This window comes from Xyrauchen texanus, chromosome 13, assembly GCF_025860055.1.
Source record: "Xyrauchen texanus isolate HMW12.3.18 chromosome 13, RBS_HiC_50CHRs, whole genome shotgun sequence".
Lineage (NCBI taxonomy): Eukaryota > Metazoa > Chordata > Actinopteri > Cypriniformes > Catostomidae > Xyrauchen > Xyrauchen texanus.
In genome coordinates, this window is record NC_068288.1 from 23072372 (window position 1) to 23091691 (window position 19320).

The 19320-nt window shown below is 38.0% G+C and overlaps 1 protein-coding gene across 4 annotated transcripts; it reads right to left on the reverse strand.

The window, feature by feature from the left end:
• Positions 1-4059: 4059 nt before the first annotated feature.
• Positions 4060-15090, reverse strand: LOC127654059 (glomulin-like). 4 transcript variants are annotated; one of them, XM_052141016.1, is made up of 18 exons: positions 14854-15090; positions 13715-13840; positions 12400-12510; positions 11603-11711; positions 11352-11469; positions 10918-11020; positions 10642-10823; positions 7181-7234; positions 7064-7094; positions 6873-6962; positions 6362-6403; positions 6191-6264; positions 5934-6018; positions 5677-5786; positions 5021-5078; positions 4748-4883; positions 4530-4621; positions 4060-4433 (listed from the first exon to the last, which is right to left on the reverse strand). In XM_052141016.1, exons 1-18 carry the CDS (start codon positions 14890-14892, stop codon positions 4347-4349), a joined length of 1647 nt encoding a protein of 548 aa, XP_051996976.1. In that variant the 5' UTR covers positions 14893-15090; the 3' UTR covers positions 4060-4346. The 4 variants fall into 4 exon arrangements, with proteins under 4 accessions (XP_051996976.1, XP_051996975.1, XP_051996977.1 ...); XM_052141015.1 differs by having other exon boundaries at positions 11226-11469; XM_052141017.1 differs by lacking the exons at positions 12400-12510; positions 13715-13840; positions 14854-15090 and adding an exon at positions 11794-11964 and having other exon boundaries at positions 11226-11469.
• Positions 15091-19320: the final 4230 nt, after the last annotated feature.

Here is a 19320-nt window from a genome sequence, read left to right on the forward strand (position 1 = left end):
TGAGCTACCCAGTTCCCCTATACTTGCATTTATAACATGAAGCACAAACATGATTTTACAGAGCTTCAAATGTGTGTGCTTAGAAATGAGATGAGTGGATTTTTCTCATTTATCTAGCAAACTTTATGATCATTCCTGGACATGTTGGCTAGTATTAAAACTCTGGTGTGCATTTGAAGGCAGGTGTTCAAATGGCTGCTGCAATCTAAATGTTTCCCTGCTTTGCTACATTGATAAAATGCTAGGCACAGGTTTCAGCATAATGTCTCCCACCATTTGCTTTCTCAACAGTCAATGCATGATTTATTAAAAGGGTCATATAAGGACGTGCATTAACACGATAAAACAAATTGTGGCGTTAAAGGAATATTGCATCTTGGCTGACAAAAGATCATCTTGAAAGTTCATTGAAACAGCTAAGTTCTTAGTAGCTCTGAGAAAAATACTGATTTATCGTGTAGATATTACTAAAAATGTTTTATCGATTCTAATCCAATCTGGCTGTCATTTCAATGACGTGACGCTCTTTTTTTACTTGTGATCAACATGTTTATCGTTTACTTGTGATCAACATGTTTATCGTTTACTTCTGATCAACATGTTTTCAATTTCTAAATTCAAAGGTCCAAAATTGACATTGAAGTTAAAAACATGGTGTACCCACATGGAGACAGTAAAAAAAATCCCATTAAATTCTGAAATTCATGAAAAAAATTAATGTTGGCAAAAGTAGTTTGGCATAATCTTTTATTATTATAATTCTATTATTAAAATATTATTATTGTTGTTATTAAAATGTAATTTTCATTACATTAACAATATGTTAATATTAACATATTATATTAATAATAATAATAATAATAATAATATATATATATATATATATATATATATATATATATATATATATATATATATATATATATACAAACTTTCTATATATGAAATATATTAATATATATCAAACTTTGTCATACTTTTCAGAGTATATATATACCCTGAAAAGTATGAAAAAGTTTGATTATGTTGTGTACGCTCTTTTGTACAGACCCGATTCATGCTAGCACCATATTTGATTTTTAATGGGAATGACACCGAGGCTGTTAGGGATAGACATACAGTCTTTTCATTGGCATGGATGGTATACAGCTGTATAAAGTGCCTAGATCACATCTTTATTTCTTTGTATAGGCTACTGAATGTTCTTGGACAGATATTTTATCAATGTTTTGTCCCCGGAACAATCCAAAAGAACTTTAAACGGCAGTACAGCCCATCGAAGAAACTGTAAGTTTATCCCTCACAACCTCGTTGTCATTCCCATTAAAAATCAAAGAAGGAATTAGCGTGAATAAGGTCTATTTAACTTTATGGTTACACCACTTGGCACATAGATATATATAAACTTTGCACATGTTTTAAACTAGATTTTAAAAATATTTCTCATTTTTATCGCATCGGACAACCTTATTTGTCAATGACCCATGTGCTTATTTGTGTGATGAACCCTCACAGATTCTATTAGCACAGCAGTACAGAATTCACCACTCAGACAGCATCCTACCCTCTTCTTTTGTTTTCCTACTGTCAAGTAGATAAGAGTCAAATTAGATTTGTAATTTTTACTGCATATATATATATATATATATATATATATATATATATATATATTTTTTTTTTTTTTCTTTTCTTTTTTTTTTTGCATTGTTTGAACCTGAATAAAAACCTAATGAATGAAAACTAAGGATTGACAAGTAATTTCCTAACAGGATACTTATGTATCATTCTATAAATGCCTGAAAGTGGCTGATTATTGTGCCTTGCTTGGTGGTGGTTTGGGTTGAATTTGTTGTCCAGGAGAACCTGCTGAATGTAGAAAAGTTGTGCCTGGCTTCACTTTTCTGTTACACAGGCACAGCATTCTTGCTTGTCACACCAGAGGAGTTTCCAGCAAAGCTTGAGAATGCTGAACTTTTTGAGAGAATTGAAAAGTTTGTGCAGGTCCACAGAAGTGGGGAGTGGGAGATTTTATCATCGGTGCAGAACAGGTGCATGATTCATCAAAAATCAGTGTTATGCATCTGAAGATTCACTCTGTGAATAAGATTAATAAATGTGGCATACATATTTTCTAAATACTACTAATAATTATGAATACACTTTCTGGGAGAGCTTGGTTCTGGTCTCCAGAATTGGAAGAAGTGTCTAATGTCTTTTTGAAACTCATACAAAGGGACTAAAAACAGTTCAAGGAACGTAAACCGAAAACAAACAATACGTTTTGCAGAACGTAACCGGGAACTAAATCCCTTTTAATTGTTCTGGAGTGAAAACAATATTTTTAAATTCTGGTAACCAGTTAATAACCGGTTAATTATGTTCTGTTAATTTTTTTATGAAACCAAATGATTTATCACAGTAAATTTTGGCAATTACACCACTTCCTGTTGCCTGGAAAAATTAGGCTTTTCCTTTTTTAGTAGAATATAAGCATGCGCTTTGATTCTGACGGATTCGTTTAGAAACGTATGTTAAAAAAATAAAAATCATTCGCCCCGTGAAAGGAGACATTTAGTGTGTGCATGCATGCAGGAGAGACTATTAATTGATTTTAGGTGACCAAAGGAATATTTGAAATATTTTTGGTATATATTTAATGTTGAGTAAACATTTATGGAAAATATGTTATTTTATATAGGCTTTTGTATACTTGTTTTGATTTCTGTCCTGAAAATTCCTCTTCATGGGAAAAAATTGTATCACTGCTTTTTGCTTATTTTGGGTAAGGCAAGTCCCTTATTATGAGTTTGTTTTTCCATAAACAGTTGCCTTATTTCTCTAGTGAGATCTGGAAACACTGCAACTGGCATATCACCAACCCACCATTAGCACAGAGTACTGTCATTTTAAAGTACATTATTAACCATTCTTTTATTTCGTTTTAACTGGTTAACGAATGGAAATTAAGCTGCAGAATGCCAGAACCGTAACAAAAGTATTGTTTTTAGCCCCTGCTCACTCTATAAAGTTGGACAAAAGCAATTGTTGAATGAAATGGAAAAATAAATAAGTGTAATTTTCATTTTAAATATATAGATTTCTTGGCAGCAACCTCAGAGTCTTACCTTTACATAGTACCGCTATTGATGGAATGCTGGTCATCGCTAAAGTAAGTTTTGATGTTGCACGTTTAATTAAGGTGCTTCATTGATCGGTTTACATTTACGAATTTGGCAGATGCTTTAATCCAAAGTGACTTACAGTGCACTTATTACAGGGACAATCCCCCCGGAGCAACCCATTAAGTGCCTTACTCAAGGACACAATGATGGTGGCTGTGGGGATTGAACCAGCAACCTTCTGCTTACCAGTTATGTGCTTTAGCCCACTACGCCACCCTCACTCCATTCAAGTAATGTTTTAATTTGAAATCAAATGCTGTCTAGAGGTGAATTATGGAAGATCATTTTAATTTTATATTACAGTAAGGATTGTGCTTGCTTTAGCAGCTATACTTCATAACAATTGCGATCAAGTTTATTAAATGGCACCTGAAAAAGTTTGAATGGTGTTTTAATTTTTTGTTTTGTTTTTCAGGCCACAAGTAAATCCTATGTTGAGGATATGAGAGATTGGATGTCTTTGACTCGTGCAACATTTTAGTTTGGGAGATGCTTCAAGAGATGTGGCTCTAATGAGATTGTCCTGTTAAAAGGTTACTTCACCCAAAAATTGCAATTCTGTCATCATTCACTCGCACTCATCTTGTTCTAATCCAACCCCATATAACTGTCTTTCTTCACTGAAACACATGTTGGGCTGAATGTCAGCTTCAGTCCCTATTCACTTTCGTTGTATGGAAAAATATGCAATGAAAGTGAATGGTGTCTGAAGCTAACAATCTTGCCTAATGTTACTGCTTATGTATTCCACAAAAGAAAGTCATATGGGTTTGGAACAACATCAGGGTCCGTAAATAATGACAAAATTCTCATTGTAAGTGTTTTATTTGCTGGTCAAGTTTTATTGCTTGTAATACTTGTTTTAACAGCAGGTGTCAGTGTAATCTCAAAGTAGGTTGTGTTTGCTCAGCAGCTCAATACTGTCAATTACCAGTCATATTTGTTCATAGCCTTTTAAAACATTGTCTTCCAGTTCATAAAACTACAAGAAATAAGTGTAAGCACTGTCAGAAGAACAAATTTAGCCTTTTATTTGTGTTGAATATTTGTATTGATATTATATCTTTAATGTAACAATTGCAAACTACAGCATAGGGCATAAACTAGAGCATAAATAAGTAAATACAGTATTCAATTCCAACAGCAGTAATTGTGCCTCCTTGTTTATTTTGGACTTTGCTCTATGATCCCCTCTATATGGACCACAAGACTCTCCATTAAGTCATATGTCACCAGGGCACACTGCAAGACCTGCAAGTGATATTGTAATATTGTATTATATATTTTATATGTATATAATATTTTTATTTTTTTCTGAATTCAGATGATTAGCATCAATAATCTAACCTTATCCTGAGCCTCACGTGGCATGCTGCCAAGCGTCTCTGTTTTCACAATCATGTTCTGGACTGATCTCTTCCCAGAGGCCTCCTTAAATTCTGTGTGGAACAAAGATGTTACTACTACAAGCTTCTTTTTTTTTCTTTTTTTTTTTTAAGAAAGACATGAATGTTAAAAAAGAAAGGATTCAGCAGTTTGGGTTAGATATTAGAAGTATTTGTTACCTTTCGCCTTAATTTTTTTGTCCTCTCTCAGTTTTTGTAACTCTGTCCCATAGTATGATTTTGACATGCTTAGACACACTCGTAATATTTTTGTGTAACTGTTGGCAGTATGGCACAAGTCTGTCCATATTCCAGTCTGAAAATAACAAGGTGCAGCATATTAATAGAACATAAGGTAGTGTGACAATAAAGTGATTTGATTTGATAATAAGGATAGAAATATAATAATGAAATACTGTGTTTAATGGTGACAATTCAGATAGATAGCCTTACAGAAATCTCTCTTTCCCGTATTAATAAGTACCGTAGAATATTTAAAGACTCCATGACCCTTGAAAACAATAGAGAAGAAATGTTAAGATGAAAACTAATAATTACTAATTGCTTATTCTTGGACTGAGAATCCTTAGATATTTGCAACAGAGAGAGAGTTATGCACAACAGGTGCACATTGTGGTAAATGTTGACAGGTTTATCATTTGTACATCACCAAGCTGAAGCAAGGCCCAAGTAATTTATCAAAAACAGATTATCCAAATAAGCTATGTCAATCACACAGGTTTAGTATCATTTTAGGAATGACACAGGAGCTGCCTCAAAATATTGGACTGCTCACCATCTGTTCAGCATTGTGGATCTTGGCTGTAAACCTGGACTACACTCATTAATAAATGATGGTTAGGGATAGATTGTATCTAGTTAGTAGGAGATCTAACATTTTAAAAAAAGAGACACCTGCCATATGTGCAGTCGGTTCTTGGGTTACGATTCATGTCAATGATTTGTTGATATGAAAGATAATTAAATCCATCAAGATGCATTATGCCCACTGTGTACTGGTTTTACAGCAGTACTGTGCATTTAGTAGCTTGTCAGTTGCTTATTATCTTTTATTAAGAGCTCTTTGTAAAACTAAAAGGCTTTTCCACCTGTCCATCCCATGTAGCAAGTCAGTTTCATGGCCCTGTGGGAGAATGATAGTGTCTTTCAGCAGTGTGACAAGCCGTGTCCCCTCAAACCAGTCGTCCTTGTTACCTGACTTTAAAACCAAAGAAATAGAATAAATGTTGTTTTCTCATATCAGTGATTCAATGTTGATTAAAATACTCATAAATGTCACTTGGGCAAGTGGACAGCTGAGCATGTGGTTTATGGCAGTAAGGTATCCAAGTATTAAGTGCGCTACCTTTCTGGACAGTTCCGCTTGATTCTTGATGTTTTTGATGATGATACTCTCTACACCTGCATGATGGCTGGTTTTCATGGTGCGTCTTAAAAGCATACACAAGGGAAAATATAAGTGATATCTAGTGTCATTTTTTATTTACATGAACAGGTAGCTCCATTCACATTCTGGTAGCACTTTTAATAAAACATTTATAGACTTAAAAGAAGCATGACACTTTTCAACCTCTAAAAGGTTAATATTTCAGAACACCATACCTGAAAAGTTTGTGCTTTGCTTCACCATTAAGCTTCTCCATATAGAGCTGGAACACCACAAGACTCCTTCCTCTCTGGATGAAAGAGTGGAAATGACTGCAACCTTTAAAACAGGCTTTAATTCAGATGGGTCCTTTGTGTAAATGGGAGTTGTGTCTCATCTATACTTACCAAATGCTGGATAGGACAGTCAATCATGATTTTAATTAAGTTCTGTGAACAAATAAGAAAACATAAATTGAAACTGTCATTAGAGAAAGTGAACAACGTTACTGTTTTCACCATCAAGGTGATGTATATCACATTTTAAGAAGCTTTGATGTTCACCCAAAAATGAAAATTCAGTCACCATTTACTCTGTCGCCTGATATCATTCCAAACCTGAATTACTTTTTTTCTTAGGCAGGACACAAAAGGAGATGTTAGGCAGAGTGCTAGAGACTCACAGCCTCAGTCACCTTTCACTTTCATTGCATCTTTTTTTCATAAAATTAAAATGAATGGTGACTGAGGCTGTCATCCCGGTTTGGAACATGAGGGTGAGTAAATTCTGACAAATTTTCCTTTTCGGGTAAACCATCCCTTTAAAAGGCAAACAGTATAAGTAACTATAAATAAAAATAAAAAAAACTCATCATTCATTGGTTTCTTAGTGCATTTTGTTATACATAGTGTTGCATACCTGTGGAACCTCATGAAATGGCTTCAGCTCTAAGAGCTCCACTGGGAGGCTATTGTCTGTTACTCTCTCCAAACTTTTTACACTCAAGTCCTTTGAACAATTGGGGGAAGAAGAGAGATGTTTTAGTAAATCACTACTCAGTATTGAAATGTTTTCTTTAATTTTCTTTTTGGAGCAATTTCAGTTTTTACCAAGCCTTTCAAAATCCACGATTCATCCTTTCTGTAGGAATAAAAAGCAGAAGGTCAAATGGGACTTATAACATCCAAAGTTGGTGACAATTGAGCACAATTGTATGGTTGACACACCTACTCAGCAGAAGATTGATGTATTCCATATTACATTGCAGGACAAAAACAGGGCTGAAAAAAAAAAATGATAGAGCACAGGTACATTAAATGTATATCAATAATAAATATTTTCCTCCTTGATTAAATAGTCTTTATTTGCAGTTTCTTAACAGAGCGCAACACTGCAGTCCACTTTTTCAGCAACCTTGGTTCTGAAAGTATTTGTCCTACTTATTTTTCTGAGAAGAATTTCATAAAATCCTTCATAAACGAGTTCTAAGCCATGAACCAAACCAACCAGCTCCAAGGTGAATAACAACATTACTACCTTTGATTTAAAGCAAAGTTATTGTCACGAATGTAAGGCAATGAAGGCAGACGAAGGTTGAGGATCCAAATGCAGCTTGCTTTATTACTAACAAAATACAAAGAAAAGCCCTCAATGGGGAAATAAACAAGAACAGAGACCTCGGGCAGGGAACACAGACCAGGCTAACTACATTCACAAACATTCAACAATAGACAAGGACTGAACCAAAAACCAGGGTATAAATAAATGAACAAGGGACAAAGGGGCCAATGAACAAACAGAACTCAAAACAAGATAACAAGATGATAACAGAAGCAAATGGCAAACTAATGAGGACAGGTGAAGACAAATGACAGAAAACACGAACGCTAACAAGACTGTGGAGCTACAAAAGGGACAAAAGTGAAAACTATGGAATAACAAAAGGGACAAAAATGGAAAACAAAGGGGCAATGGTAAAACAAGACAAGGTCATACATAACATAGAGGGGCAAAGGATCGGATCCCAGACGATCCTAAAAGAAAAAACACCAAAAGACAAAAAGGAACCCACAGAAAACAAAATGATGGGAGGCTTGGGAGGCTCGGGTGGCGGAGCCGTGGGAGGCTCGGGAGGGGGAGCCGTGGGAGGCTTTAGAGTCTCTGGGAGCAGAGCCGTAGGAGGCTCGGGAGGCGGAGCCCTAGAAAGCTCTGGGAGCAGAGCCGTAGGAGGCTCGGGAGGCGGAGCTCTGGGAAGCTCGAGAGGCGGAGCTCTGGGAAGCTCGAGAGGCGGAGCTCTGGGAAGCTCGAGAGGCGGAGCTCTGGGAAGCTCCAGAGGAGCCCTGGAAGACTCTGACTCTTGGACGGGCACGACCACTGGCGCTGGCTTTTGGACGGTCGAGGCTACAGGCGCTGGCTCAGGGACGGTCGAGGCTACAGGCGCTGGCTCAGGGACGGTCGAGGCTACAGGCGCTGGCTCAGGGACGGTCGAGGCTACAGGCGCTGGCTCAGGGACGGTCGAGGCTACAGGCGCTGGCTCAGGTGACCGTGGTATGCACTGGCTTGGGCTCGCAGACCGGGGCAGGCGAGGGCTCTGGCTCGCAGACCGGGGGCGAGGGCGGAGGCCGCTTCTGGCCTCCTCCAGGCAGACCGAGGGCGCAGGCTCACTGACCTCTGAGGCGACAGGCACTGGTTCACTGACATCTGGGCGACAGGCACTGGTTCACTGACATCTGGGACGACAGGCACTGGTTCACTGACATCGGAGGCTACAGGCACTGGTTCACTGACCTCTGAGGCTACAGGCACTGGTTCACTGACATCGGAGGCTACAGGCACTGGTTCACTGACATCGGAGGCTACAGGCACTGGTTCACTGACATCGGAGGCTACAGGCACTGGTTCACTGACATCGGAGGCTACAGGCACTGGTTCACTGACATCGGAGGCTACAGGCTCGCTCACCGTGACATGCGTGGGCTCTGGCTCGCTCACAGTGATGTGTGGGCTCTGGCTCACTCACAGTGATGTGTGGGCTCTGGCTCGCTCACAGTGATCGGCGTGAGCCGGGAGGTGAAAGCCTGTCTTCTCCTCCTCCTCCGGGCAGACGAAGTGGACCGTACTGGCTCGCTGGCCGTGGCAGGCATGAAGGGACGAACCACGGGCGAATGGAGTACCAACACTGTGGGAGGGGTGGCAGGGCCCTCCTCGATGACATCCACAGTGTATGGTGAAGCGCAGACCAGCAGAGTCTCCTCGATGAAGTCTTGGAGCGTCCAGCCGTCGATGGCAACCGTTCCTGGAGCGCACAACTCAGGTTGGCCCGAAAAAACACCACCAGGTCGGAGTCTGGGAAGTCAGTGGCACCCGCAATTGCGAGGAAATCGCGGGTGTAGTCCTCCACCGGACGGTTTCCCTGCATGAGGCTAAGCAGTTTGCAGCTTGCTCGTAACACCGCTGGATCCATGTTTATGGTCTATTGTTCTGTCACAAATTTAAGGCAATGAAGGCAGACGAAGGTTGAGGATCCAAATGCAGCTTACTTTATTACTAACAAAATACAAAGAAAAGCCCTCAATGGGGAAATAAACAAGAACAGAGAACTCGGGCAGGGAACACAGACCAGGCTAACTACATTCACAAACATTCAACAATAGACAAGGACTGAACCAAAAACCGGGGTATAAATAAATGAACAAGGGACAAAGGGGCCAATGAACAAACAGAACTCAAAACAAGATAACAAGATGATAACAGAAGCAAATGGCAAACTAATGAGGACAGGTGAAAACAATGACAGAAAACACGAACGCTAACAAGACTGTGGAGCTACAAAAGGGACAACAGTCAAAACTATGGAATAACAAAAGGGACAAAAATGGAAAACAAAGGGGCAACGGTAAAACAAGACAAGGTCATACATAACAGTTATATTTAAAAATCGGACAAAAAGACAATGGTTCAAGACTGTGGACTTATGAAGCGTTGCGAATGACGTAATCATGAAATGATGGAAAAAACCTAAAACTAAAATTAAAGTTGTTTATTATAAATATAAAATCAATAAATTAAAAAAATATATAATAAAAGTATGTTAAGAGTGGTGGTTTGCATAATTTGCTCTACATCGTGGAAGCAGGCGGTCACTGCTGGGCACTTTTGCAGTGGTTTGCAACCCCCAATCATGGGTAGTGTACTTCTTCAGCAGGAATTCCACTTTTAAATATGATTTTTTTTTTTATTTGATGTAAATAACATGAACTGATGGCTTCAACAGCAGTAGACTGTACACCTTCAATTAACAGCCTCTGAACTCATGGTAGGCCTGTCATTAAAGGTTTCGAAGATATAGTTTATAATCAATTCCCCTACAGAAAATACAATTATGGAGTTTTTACTTCCGGAGCAAGACTGTTGAGCTCTATACCATTTGTCAACAACAGTCTTTGTAAAAGTTCATATAATCTTAAATGTAAGTTATTGTAGGGCTTTAAATCCTTCTTGTGCAAAATGTCTCTGAAATCCTTTGAACAAAAATAATATTTCAACTCTGCAAGTGTAGGGGATTTTAACTGCTTTTAAAGACCCAAGAGATTTGTGGCCTTAACAGTTCATTTTTGTCTTTGAGTCTGGTAAACAAGTGGTGAGAAGCTTTTTTTTTTTTTTTTTTTTAGGTCTAACTGCAACTTACCTAAAAACGGCAGGAAACACTTCCATGGCAATAAGCTGAACAAAGAGCAAGTAAGCCATGCAAGCTCTTGATTCATCTGGATGACAAGCACCCTTCTCCAGAACAATGGTATCTTCTTTCCCTCTTGAAGAATGGTAGAATAAGAGTTTTGGCAAGGGCTCTTGGATCACTGTTATGATTGTCTGGTATTAGAAGCACAGAAGCACTTAGAAACCAGGTAATCTTTTTTCCAAAATTACAATATGATAGTCACAATGAAGTGAGAGTTATTAGTACCATTATTTCTGTGGCAAAATTCAGCAAGGGTGAATTATCCGTAGTGTTCACCTCTTTTTCCAGTTGAGCTTGGAGAAGAGGTTCCCTTAGGCTCTCCATGCAACTGAGCCATTGAAGAAAGAAAGGAAATTGATTAAGATCACATACAATCTACATAATCTACAAAGGGTAAACAAAAAGGCATGGCACGAGCTCCACATATGTGGCCCTAAGTAGTATTTTGTTAATTGGAATTTTTAGCATTACTTAAAGTATCTTATACTTTGCTAATTACTATTGCATTGGTTCGAACTGGTTTCAAAACATACAACTTGAGAAGAGCAGCTCTTAGTTTCATGTCTTGATTGTTGGACTTCAATTCTCGATTCTTGACTTCCTGCACAAAGGGTTGTACAAAGGTCAGTATTGCGTTGCAGCATCGGCAGAGCCCATACTTATCTTCCTGTTCCTGTTTTTGTGAATAAGGTACAGGCAGCTTTGAAATCTGTTTCTGTAGACAATCCAGGGCACAAGACAATCCACTGGCCTTCGACTCCCTCATTCTCAACAGCACTGGATGGGGAACAAACAGATACTGAACATTTTGTATTACTTGCAGAGGCAATTCGTCCTCGGCTTGTTAATCTGTATTTTAAGTTGATGATCTTCAGGCAGGGTTCTTGTTTCATATCAGCGGTTGATGTACCTGACTGAATAAGAGGCATGAGAACAATGATGGTGTCTGCAATGGCATCTGGATCAGTGTCCTCCACTTGCTGGTGTAAAATATCGAGGAGTTCTTTCACATCACAGATCTGTAATACAAGTTTATGTACTGTCATCCTTTTACAATTGTGTTTAAAGGAATAGTTCACCCAAAAATGAAAATTCTCTCACCATTTACTCACCCTTATACCATCCCAGATGTGTATGACTTTCTTTCTTCCCAGATGTGTGTGAATTTCTCAGCTGTTTTGGTCCAGACAATGCAAGTGAATGGTACCAAAATTTTGATCCTCCAAAAATTCACCATAAAAGTAACACATAGGACTCCAGTAGTTCAGATATCTGCAGAAGCAGTATGGTAGGTGTGGGTGAGAAACAGATCACTTTCACAATCTTCTTCTTGTGTTTTTGGTGATTCACATTCTTCATGCATATGCCCCCTACTGGGCAGGGAGAAGAATTTCAAGCAAAAAAGTACTTAAATATTGATCTGTTTCTCACCCACACCTATCATATCACTTCTGAAGATATGGATTTAACCCCTTGTGTCATATTGATTACTTTTATGATGCGTTTATGTGCTTTTTGGAGCGTCAAAATTTTAGCACCTTTTCACTTGCATTGTATGGAACTACAGAGCTGAAATATTCTTCTAAAAATCATAATTTGTGTTCTGCAGAAGAAAGAAAGTCATACACATCTGGGATTAGAGAATTTTCATTTTTGGGTGAACTATCCCTTTAATAACCATATTTGAATAAGCACAATCTAAGTTACCTGTATGAGTTGATTGAGGATAGCCTGAGAGTGGACAGGACTCTGGTCCTTCCTCAGCACTTCATTCACCAGTGGAGGCAGTAGGCCACTGCCCATAGACCTTACTATGTGCTGGAAATGTATTAAAGACATTCAAATATAAAAATCTTTACTCTGTATATATTTGTATATAATGTGATGTAATAGCATTAAACGAATGTTCCTGGTTTAATACATGTTAAGCTCAATTGCCAGTATTTGTGGCATAATGGAAAAACTTTTTGACTCGTCCCTTGTTAAAAAAAGAAAAAGAGAAAGCAAAAATTGTGGATGCAGGCATGCACTTACAGTGGAAGCGAATGGGGCCTGTCCAGAAACATTAAAGTACACACTGTTTCAAATGTATGGCCACAAAATGTATGTTACACACAAAACACTGTATGTATTCACATGATTTTAGTGTGATATAATCAGGGATTTTTTGTTACAGCATGCATTTTAACATTTATAGGCTGGTTAAGTGCCTTACTCTTCCCACAATTCCTGCTTGTTTTTTCCTCTCTTTTTTATTGTAATCAAATTTATGTCACAAATGTGTGTTAACTAGTACTGAACCTGGTACATTAATTGAATTAATACATTTATGCCTACATTACGTGGTATGCACCTATATGTATTCTGAAAATACCTGAAATGAAGTGATTCAGAATTATGATCATGCAAGTCTTATGTTTGATAAACACTGATTGTATTTTAAAATCAATCATTTGAAAATATGGTGTTAAGTGCACTTTTGAGCTCTGGTTTAAAACAACTAATGCGTGTTCCTTGCATGAACTACATGTTTGGAAAAGTGGTGCAGTGTAAGAAATGGGTAAATCAGCAGCACTTAATGGAGTGCTGCTCCTCAGAGGGCTTTCAGTGGAGCAAGGAATCTGACTGGCTCTCCACAAAACTACATTCCCACACCCAAGGGTCAGTTGGCCAGGCAGTTAGGAAGAATGACAAAGTGGTGGTTTAGCAGGGATAGCAACCCATCAGGTTCTGCCAATCCCAGTGGAGTGATGTCTCAAAAATGAGCTAGAGATGTGACTGTGTTTTGGCACCTGCCTGTCTCTCTAGGACCTGGAATTTAAAAGGTAGCCCCTTGTTTTCATTTATCTCATACTGTATATGTGCATATGTCTTTTGCGTGTACTCAAAGACTGTGCCATTGCAGCAATCTCTGATTTCATATCATTTCAAATCAGAAAATCATCAAGTTAAGAATGCTTCTCAATGCAATACAATTTTAAATTCAGATTTTGAAAGCATTTGTATTTGCTTCTACTTTTACCTGATTAAACTCCTCTTTTATAAAGTCCAAGAGTAGCGCGCTGTCACCCTGGGCAATGCAGATACGACTAGCATTCAGAAAGAGCTCTCGATCCTCTAGTTTAAAGTCTTTTTCATCAGTTGTTCTCTGAAAACATGGAAAAAGTCATTCTCAGTTCATATTGCTGTCAATCAAAAACAATGTTCTTGGACTTACACTGACACCTAGGGGCATGGATGCAGCGTCATTCAAATGCAAAAGTTTTCATTTAAGAAAACTTTCATTTTAAGCCATTTTAGAGATTCACTATTTACAGTCAGCATTGATTTATTTAATTCAAGAGTGAAAGTGTCCAATAACATGACTGTCCCCATGAGGGACGCCATCCATGTAGAATAAAACTGCTTTTATAAGGTTTCTGATCTCATGTGAATGCTCATGATTTTATACATGTTTCAAAATTAGGATTAATTTCTTTAGAAGCAAAACTTATTTCATTAAATTAAGAAGAAATACTCAGTGCACCTTTAAATGAACCAATAGTGACTAACAACTGCAAACCATTCTGAACATGTTCCCCTATGGCATGTAACATGGTAAATGGTTAGCACTTATATAGCACCTTTTTATACTTAGTGGTTTTCAAAGCGCTTTACACTGCATCTCATTCACCCATTCACACACCAATGACGGCAGAGTTGCCATGCAAGGCAATAGCCTGCCATTGGGAGCAACTTGGGTTTCAGTGTCTTGCCCAAGGACACTTCAGCATGTGGAGTCATGTGGGCCAGGAATAGAACACCCAACCCTGCGATTAATGGACAATCCGCTCTACCACCTGAGACACAGCCGCCCATAACATGCTATTATGCTAACATTGAACAGTTAGCATGTTTTTATGTCAGGTCTAATGACTTAAAACATATCATTTTCTAATGAGCCAAGTCAAAGTTTGTTTATTATAATTTCTCTGATAGTAATAAGAGAATACAATTTTGGAAGCCACAGTGCAGACAAGCCACAATACCATAAGTCTTCACAAGAATAACACTTAACACCCATGACACATAGACGATTTTCCAATATGATAGATACATACTGCAGTTAAATATTTTGCTACAAAAATGACACTTTTTTCATACAATTTTCTGTTTCCTCACCCATCTTTGAATTACGTCCTCTAGTTGATTCACTGCCATTTTCAATTCAAGTCTTTCTAAAAATAATCAATACACCGATTCTTCAAGGATTATAACCTAGGATTTTCTGCACAAGATCTAAGAGACATCTGCAATAAAATCTGACACAAAAGAAGTAGCTAGGTTTATAACGGAGGTCAGAGTGTATTAAAAGAATGGAGCAAGAGGCGATCTGACAGGGGGCCGTAAACCTCTTAGTAAGCACTGCAGCTGAGTGTCTGCTAATAGGATTAAGACAAAGCGTAGATGAGGCAAGACAGAAATTTCTCGAATACACTGGAACACAATCATGAGAGTTCTCATTAATATTTACAGTAATTTTATAATTACAACTTCAAATTCTTTTCATACAATTTGGCTTTGGAGATTCAGTCTAACTCTAATTAAAAGCTCTGCTGTTACTGGAAGTGATTGTACAGAGTAGGATCATACAGAAGACCACAATGACTCACAATAAACCTCTCAGACAGCTCTCAAATGAGCCCTTATGTTATTTAAACATGTCATGCCATGGACATATTGAAAGCCCATCTGAAATGGCTTATTTAAGCTTTGGATGTGTGTGTGTGTGTGTGTGTGTGTGTGTGTGTGTGTGTGTGTGTGTGTGTGTGTGTGTGTGTGTGTGTGTGTGTGTGTGTGTGTGTGTGTGTGTGTGTACTGTCCATTAGGTAAATCCCCCTAAATAAAGTCCAGCATTTCTCCAATGTAACCTGATATATGCAATGTCTTTGACTTCCTGCATGAAAAATATTGTAGACCCTGATTTCAGGTGTATGGAGACAAACCAGGTTTGAACAATAGGATTTAACCAGCAGCTGCAGGGTTTGCTCTGTCTATTACAGTGTGGTGAAAGGCCATAACAAAAGGCACAATGTAAATATAACAGGAAAGGACAGACTGGTTGCATGTCAGCTTCAGATTTGCCCATGGCTAATTGAAGACTGCTGATTTAGTATTTTGACAGTGAACAGTCTTTGTGTAATGAAAGTCGAGGGCTGAAAAAACTATCTCTCACATTATGTTGACAGACAATCAAGTTTGTTATTTTTGAGTGATCGACCCATGTCCTTTTGCACTCAATGTTCAAAATGTGTTGCACAGATCATTTTATATGAAAACCCCTCTGGGACCAACTGTATTTTTAAATGTGTGAATTGCTCATGTGTAATTTTCATGAACACACATGTCACCGTAAGGCTTCAACATAGTGAAATGACTGTGATGGTTAGCTGCTTTTAGCTGGGATTCAGAAGAATACCTGTAAAAATAAATAAAGTTTCCAAAAAAGGGTTTTGCAACGATGCCATAGAAGAACCATTTTTCAGTAAAAGGTTCTTAAACGACCCATTTTTGAAGAACCTTTTTATAAAGAGCCTTTTCAATACTAAACACTTTTTATGCAATGAGAAGGTTCCAAAGATGTTTAAGGTTCTTCTTGGAGCATACATGCCAATACAGAACCTTTATTTTTAAGAGTGTGTGTTCCAAAATGATCACACAGGAAATCAGCAAAAGGAAGTCAAATTTCTTGTCTGCTAAAAGCGATATGTGCTTTCAGAATTTCTGAACTGCCAACTCCCCACCCCCAGTGGCCAAAGCTGTTGTGCGCATACGTACTTTTGCTATGCAAGTACAGAAACTAACTTTCTGGATGTGAGATGATAGGTACAGCGCATCCAAGTTTTGGAAACATTTGAGCAGTAATTACACTAATATACTCCTAACCCAAATCCTAACAGAACTGATATCTTTCACGTTCTTTCTTCTTCATGAATGTAGCCAAAGGTTAAGGGATGTGGTATCTAAGGCACAGTGTCTCCTATTTTAGGGGTATAAACATTAGCTCCATGGTACACTTGTTGATTTAGCATTTTAAGTCCAAAATTGGTTGGAAAAATATTCAGAATACTCCTACCTTGGCTGTATAATGACCATTGTTATAACTGTTCTGGTTATATACACTTTATATACTGTATATATCCTCAAACATAAGCCTACATTAGAATTTGATCTTATTAAACAGCATTTCTCTGTCTGGATGTGTGTAGTAAGTCTCAGGTCACTACTATCACATATCCATGTATTTTTAATAGGTACCTGTAACAAGACAACAAAAGTGTAACCAGACTACCTGATGCTGTTTAGGCATAAACTTCTCAGTGGAATGTATAGTAGCTCAAAGGGAGCAAGAAAAATATCTTTATTAAATGATATCTGGATGAACCTTTTGCTTAGTGATCATTAACAAAAACAGTGAAAAAACTAGGAATTCTCAATAGGTATCTTAACGTTTAATGCACCCTCCCATCACAAACACACATACTCTTAAACATGATGGCTAAAATGGTTCACCTTTTTGCACTCAGTATTCTGTAAAATGGCATGCTGACAGCACTGTTTACTCTGCCACTCTCTTGCCTATTTCTTGGCAATAGAGTGGCCCTAAAGGCCCCTAGAGGCCATGTCTGGAACTGATGCTGTCTGCCAAAATCCCTCCCAAACCCCAGCGAGCATGTCATGAAAAACTGTTATGTTTAGGGGTCACTCCCTAGAGTTTATGCCTTAGCTTTCACTGCCTTGCCTACAGATGCAGTTTAGAATTTGATTTCAAACTGTGCACTTTATATGGCTCAGATTTTACCTACCCTATGTTTTGATAACAGTTTAGAGGCAGGAAGATTACAAAATTAACCTCTACCATAGAATGGTGCCATAGTTCAGAATATACTTTTGATGTGGTAGAGCAACTTGGGCTTGATGTTCTGTATCACAGAAAACAGTTTTCTGTTTTACCTCTTATAAGTTAAAGAGATCGTTCACACTAAAGTTAATATTCCATTACATCATTTAGTCAGCGTCATGGTGTTCCAACCCATTTCTTTAGAGAAACATACAAGATGTAAGTCTCAGTTACCATTCACTTCAATGGCATGTATTTGCCATACAATGAAATTGCATGGTAACTGAGGCTGTCATTGTAACATTTCCATTTGTGTTCATAGGAAGAAATAAAGCCAGTTTGGCACAACATGGGGGTGATGAAATGATGACAGAATTTTCATTTTTGACTGAACTATGGCTTTAACTTTCATATTTAACAACAGCCTGGAAATAGATTGCAAAACATGCAGAATATTTATATATACGATCAATTTGGCCAAGTTAAGGAAGCAGCCATGCTAAAATGGCAGATCAGAGCATTAGCCAGAGGACTGAGTCTGACTTGAGGCTGATACCATGGGGAGGAGAAAACAACAAATCCATACAACTATATTTGCCTCTATTGCTGAAGCCTGCTTGCCCTTTTGTAAATCGGCATTTTGATGGCAATTACTTGTGTTGAGTTGTTCTCAGTCAATACGCACAGTGTGAGAACCTTAATTGACAAGGATAACACTAGCCCTTTTCCTGAAGGATAGTCACACTGACTGCTGTAATCAATACTATACTGTGGACAGAGGACTCCACTTGTCTGCTTGGGCTCCCTGTACCTTCATCTTTGTGGGTAACCCCCAATGGCAGAGGAGGCTGGGATGTTACATGTGAATAGGCTGTCAAAACAGTTTTGTCAGCCTGCTCATTCTCTGGTGTTTAGAGATGCTGACACACTGGGCACTGGTTTCCATGATTTTATTGAGGTGATGGAAGCTTTTAGGTTGTTTTCTCTATCTCTCCACACTCTCTCTCCTTTTATCAATTCAATTCAGCTATATTGGCAAGACAATTGGAGTATAGAATTGCCAAAGCATTTTAAGGTTCTGTAAATACAAACAGTTTTAAATAAGATAATACATTATTATTATTTTTTTTACAATAATGAATAATCATCAATTAGTAGTAATGAAAAAAAGCAAATACATGTACAAGTATGAGTACAAGTTCATGTACAAGTGTATTCATATTTATTCCCCTGAAAATATGTCTCTGAGGTCTTGTCATTCAGGTCAACAGATCATCCATTTTATTATTTTTTATTAACACTTCATAGAGTTTGAACACAAGTGAGTATTTTAGAATTTACTTTTATCACTGACGCAGTTCATATTCTGGATTTTGCAAGGCTGTGTAATTTCAGTTGCATGTTCTGATTTTTATCAAAACTTTGGCCAAAAATCAGAAGAAAAACAGAAGAAAAATAACAGAGTGGATGTTATTTAGAAGTCAGTAGTTACCAATAGTCACACCTGCCTCTTCATGGCCTGTGCAGAAAGCAGGTTGGAGTTGATTTGAGCAGATCAGGTACTGGTTGTGATCATTAATGATTTAGCATACACCAGCGGGGAAATGAGCAGGGCCAGTCTCATCTACCCATGCAACCCAGATCTTTGTATCACAGCTTTCTCAGATCTCTGTAATGTTTTAAAGGGACAGTTCACCTAAAAATGAAAATTCTCTCATTATTTACTTACGCTCGTGCCATCCCAAATG

Coding starts and splice junctions, on each gene's coding strand:
- LOC127654059 (XM_052141015.1), bottom strand. CDS start 14,892: ATGGCAGTGAATCAACTAGAGGACGTAATTCAAAGATGG. Junction 11,021..11,225: donor AGAGCTGCTCTTCTCAAGTT/GTATGTTTTGAA, acceptor TCAATGGCTCAG/TTGCATGGAGAGCCTAAGGG. Junction 6,404..6,872: donor CATTTCATGAGGTTCCACAG/GTATGCAACACT, acceptor ATTTGTTCACAG/AACTTAATTAAAATCATGAT.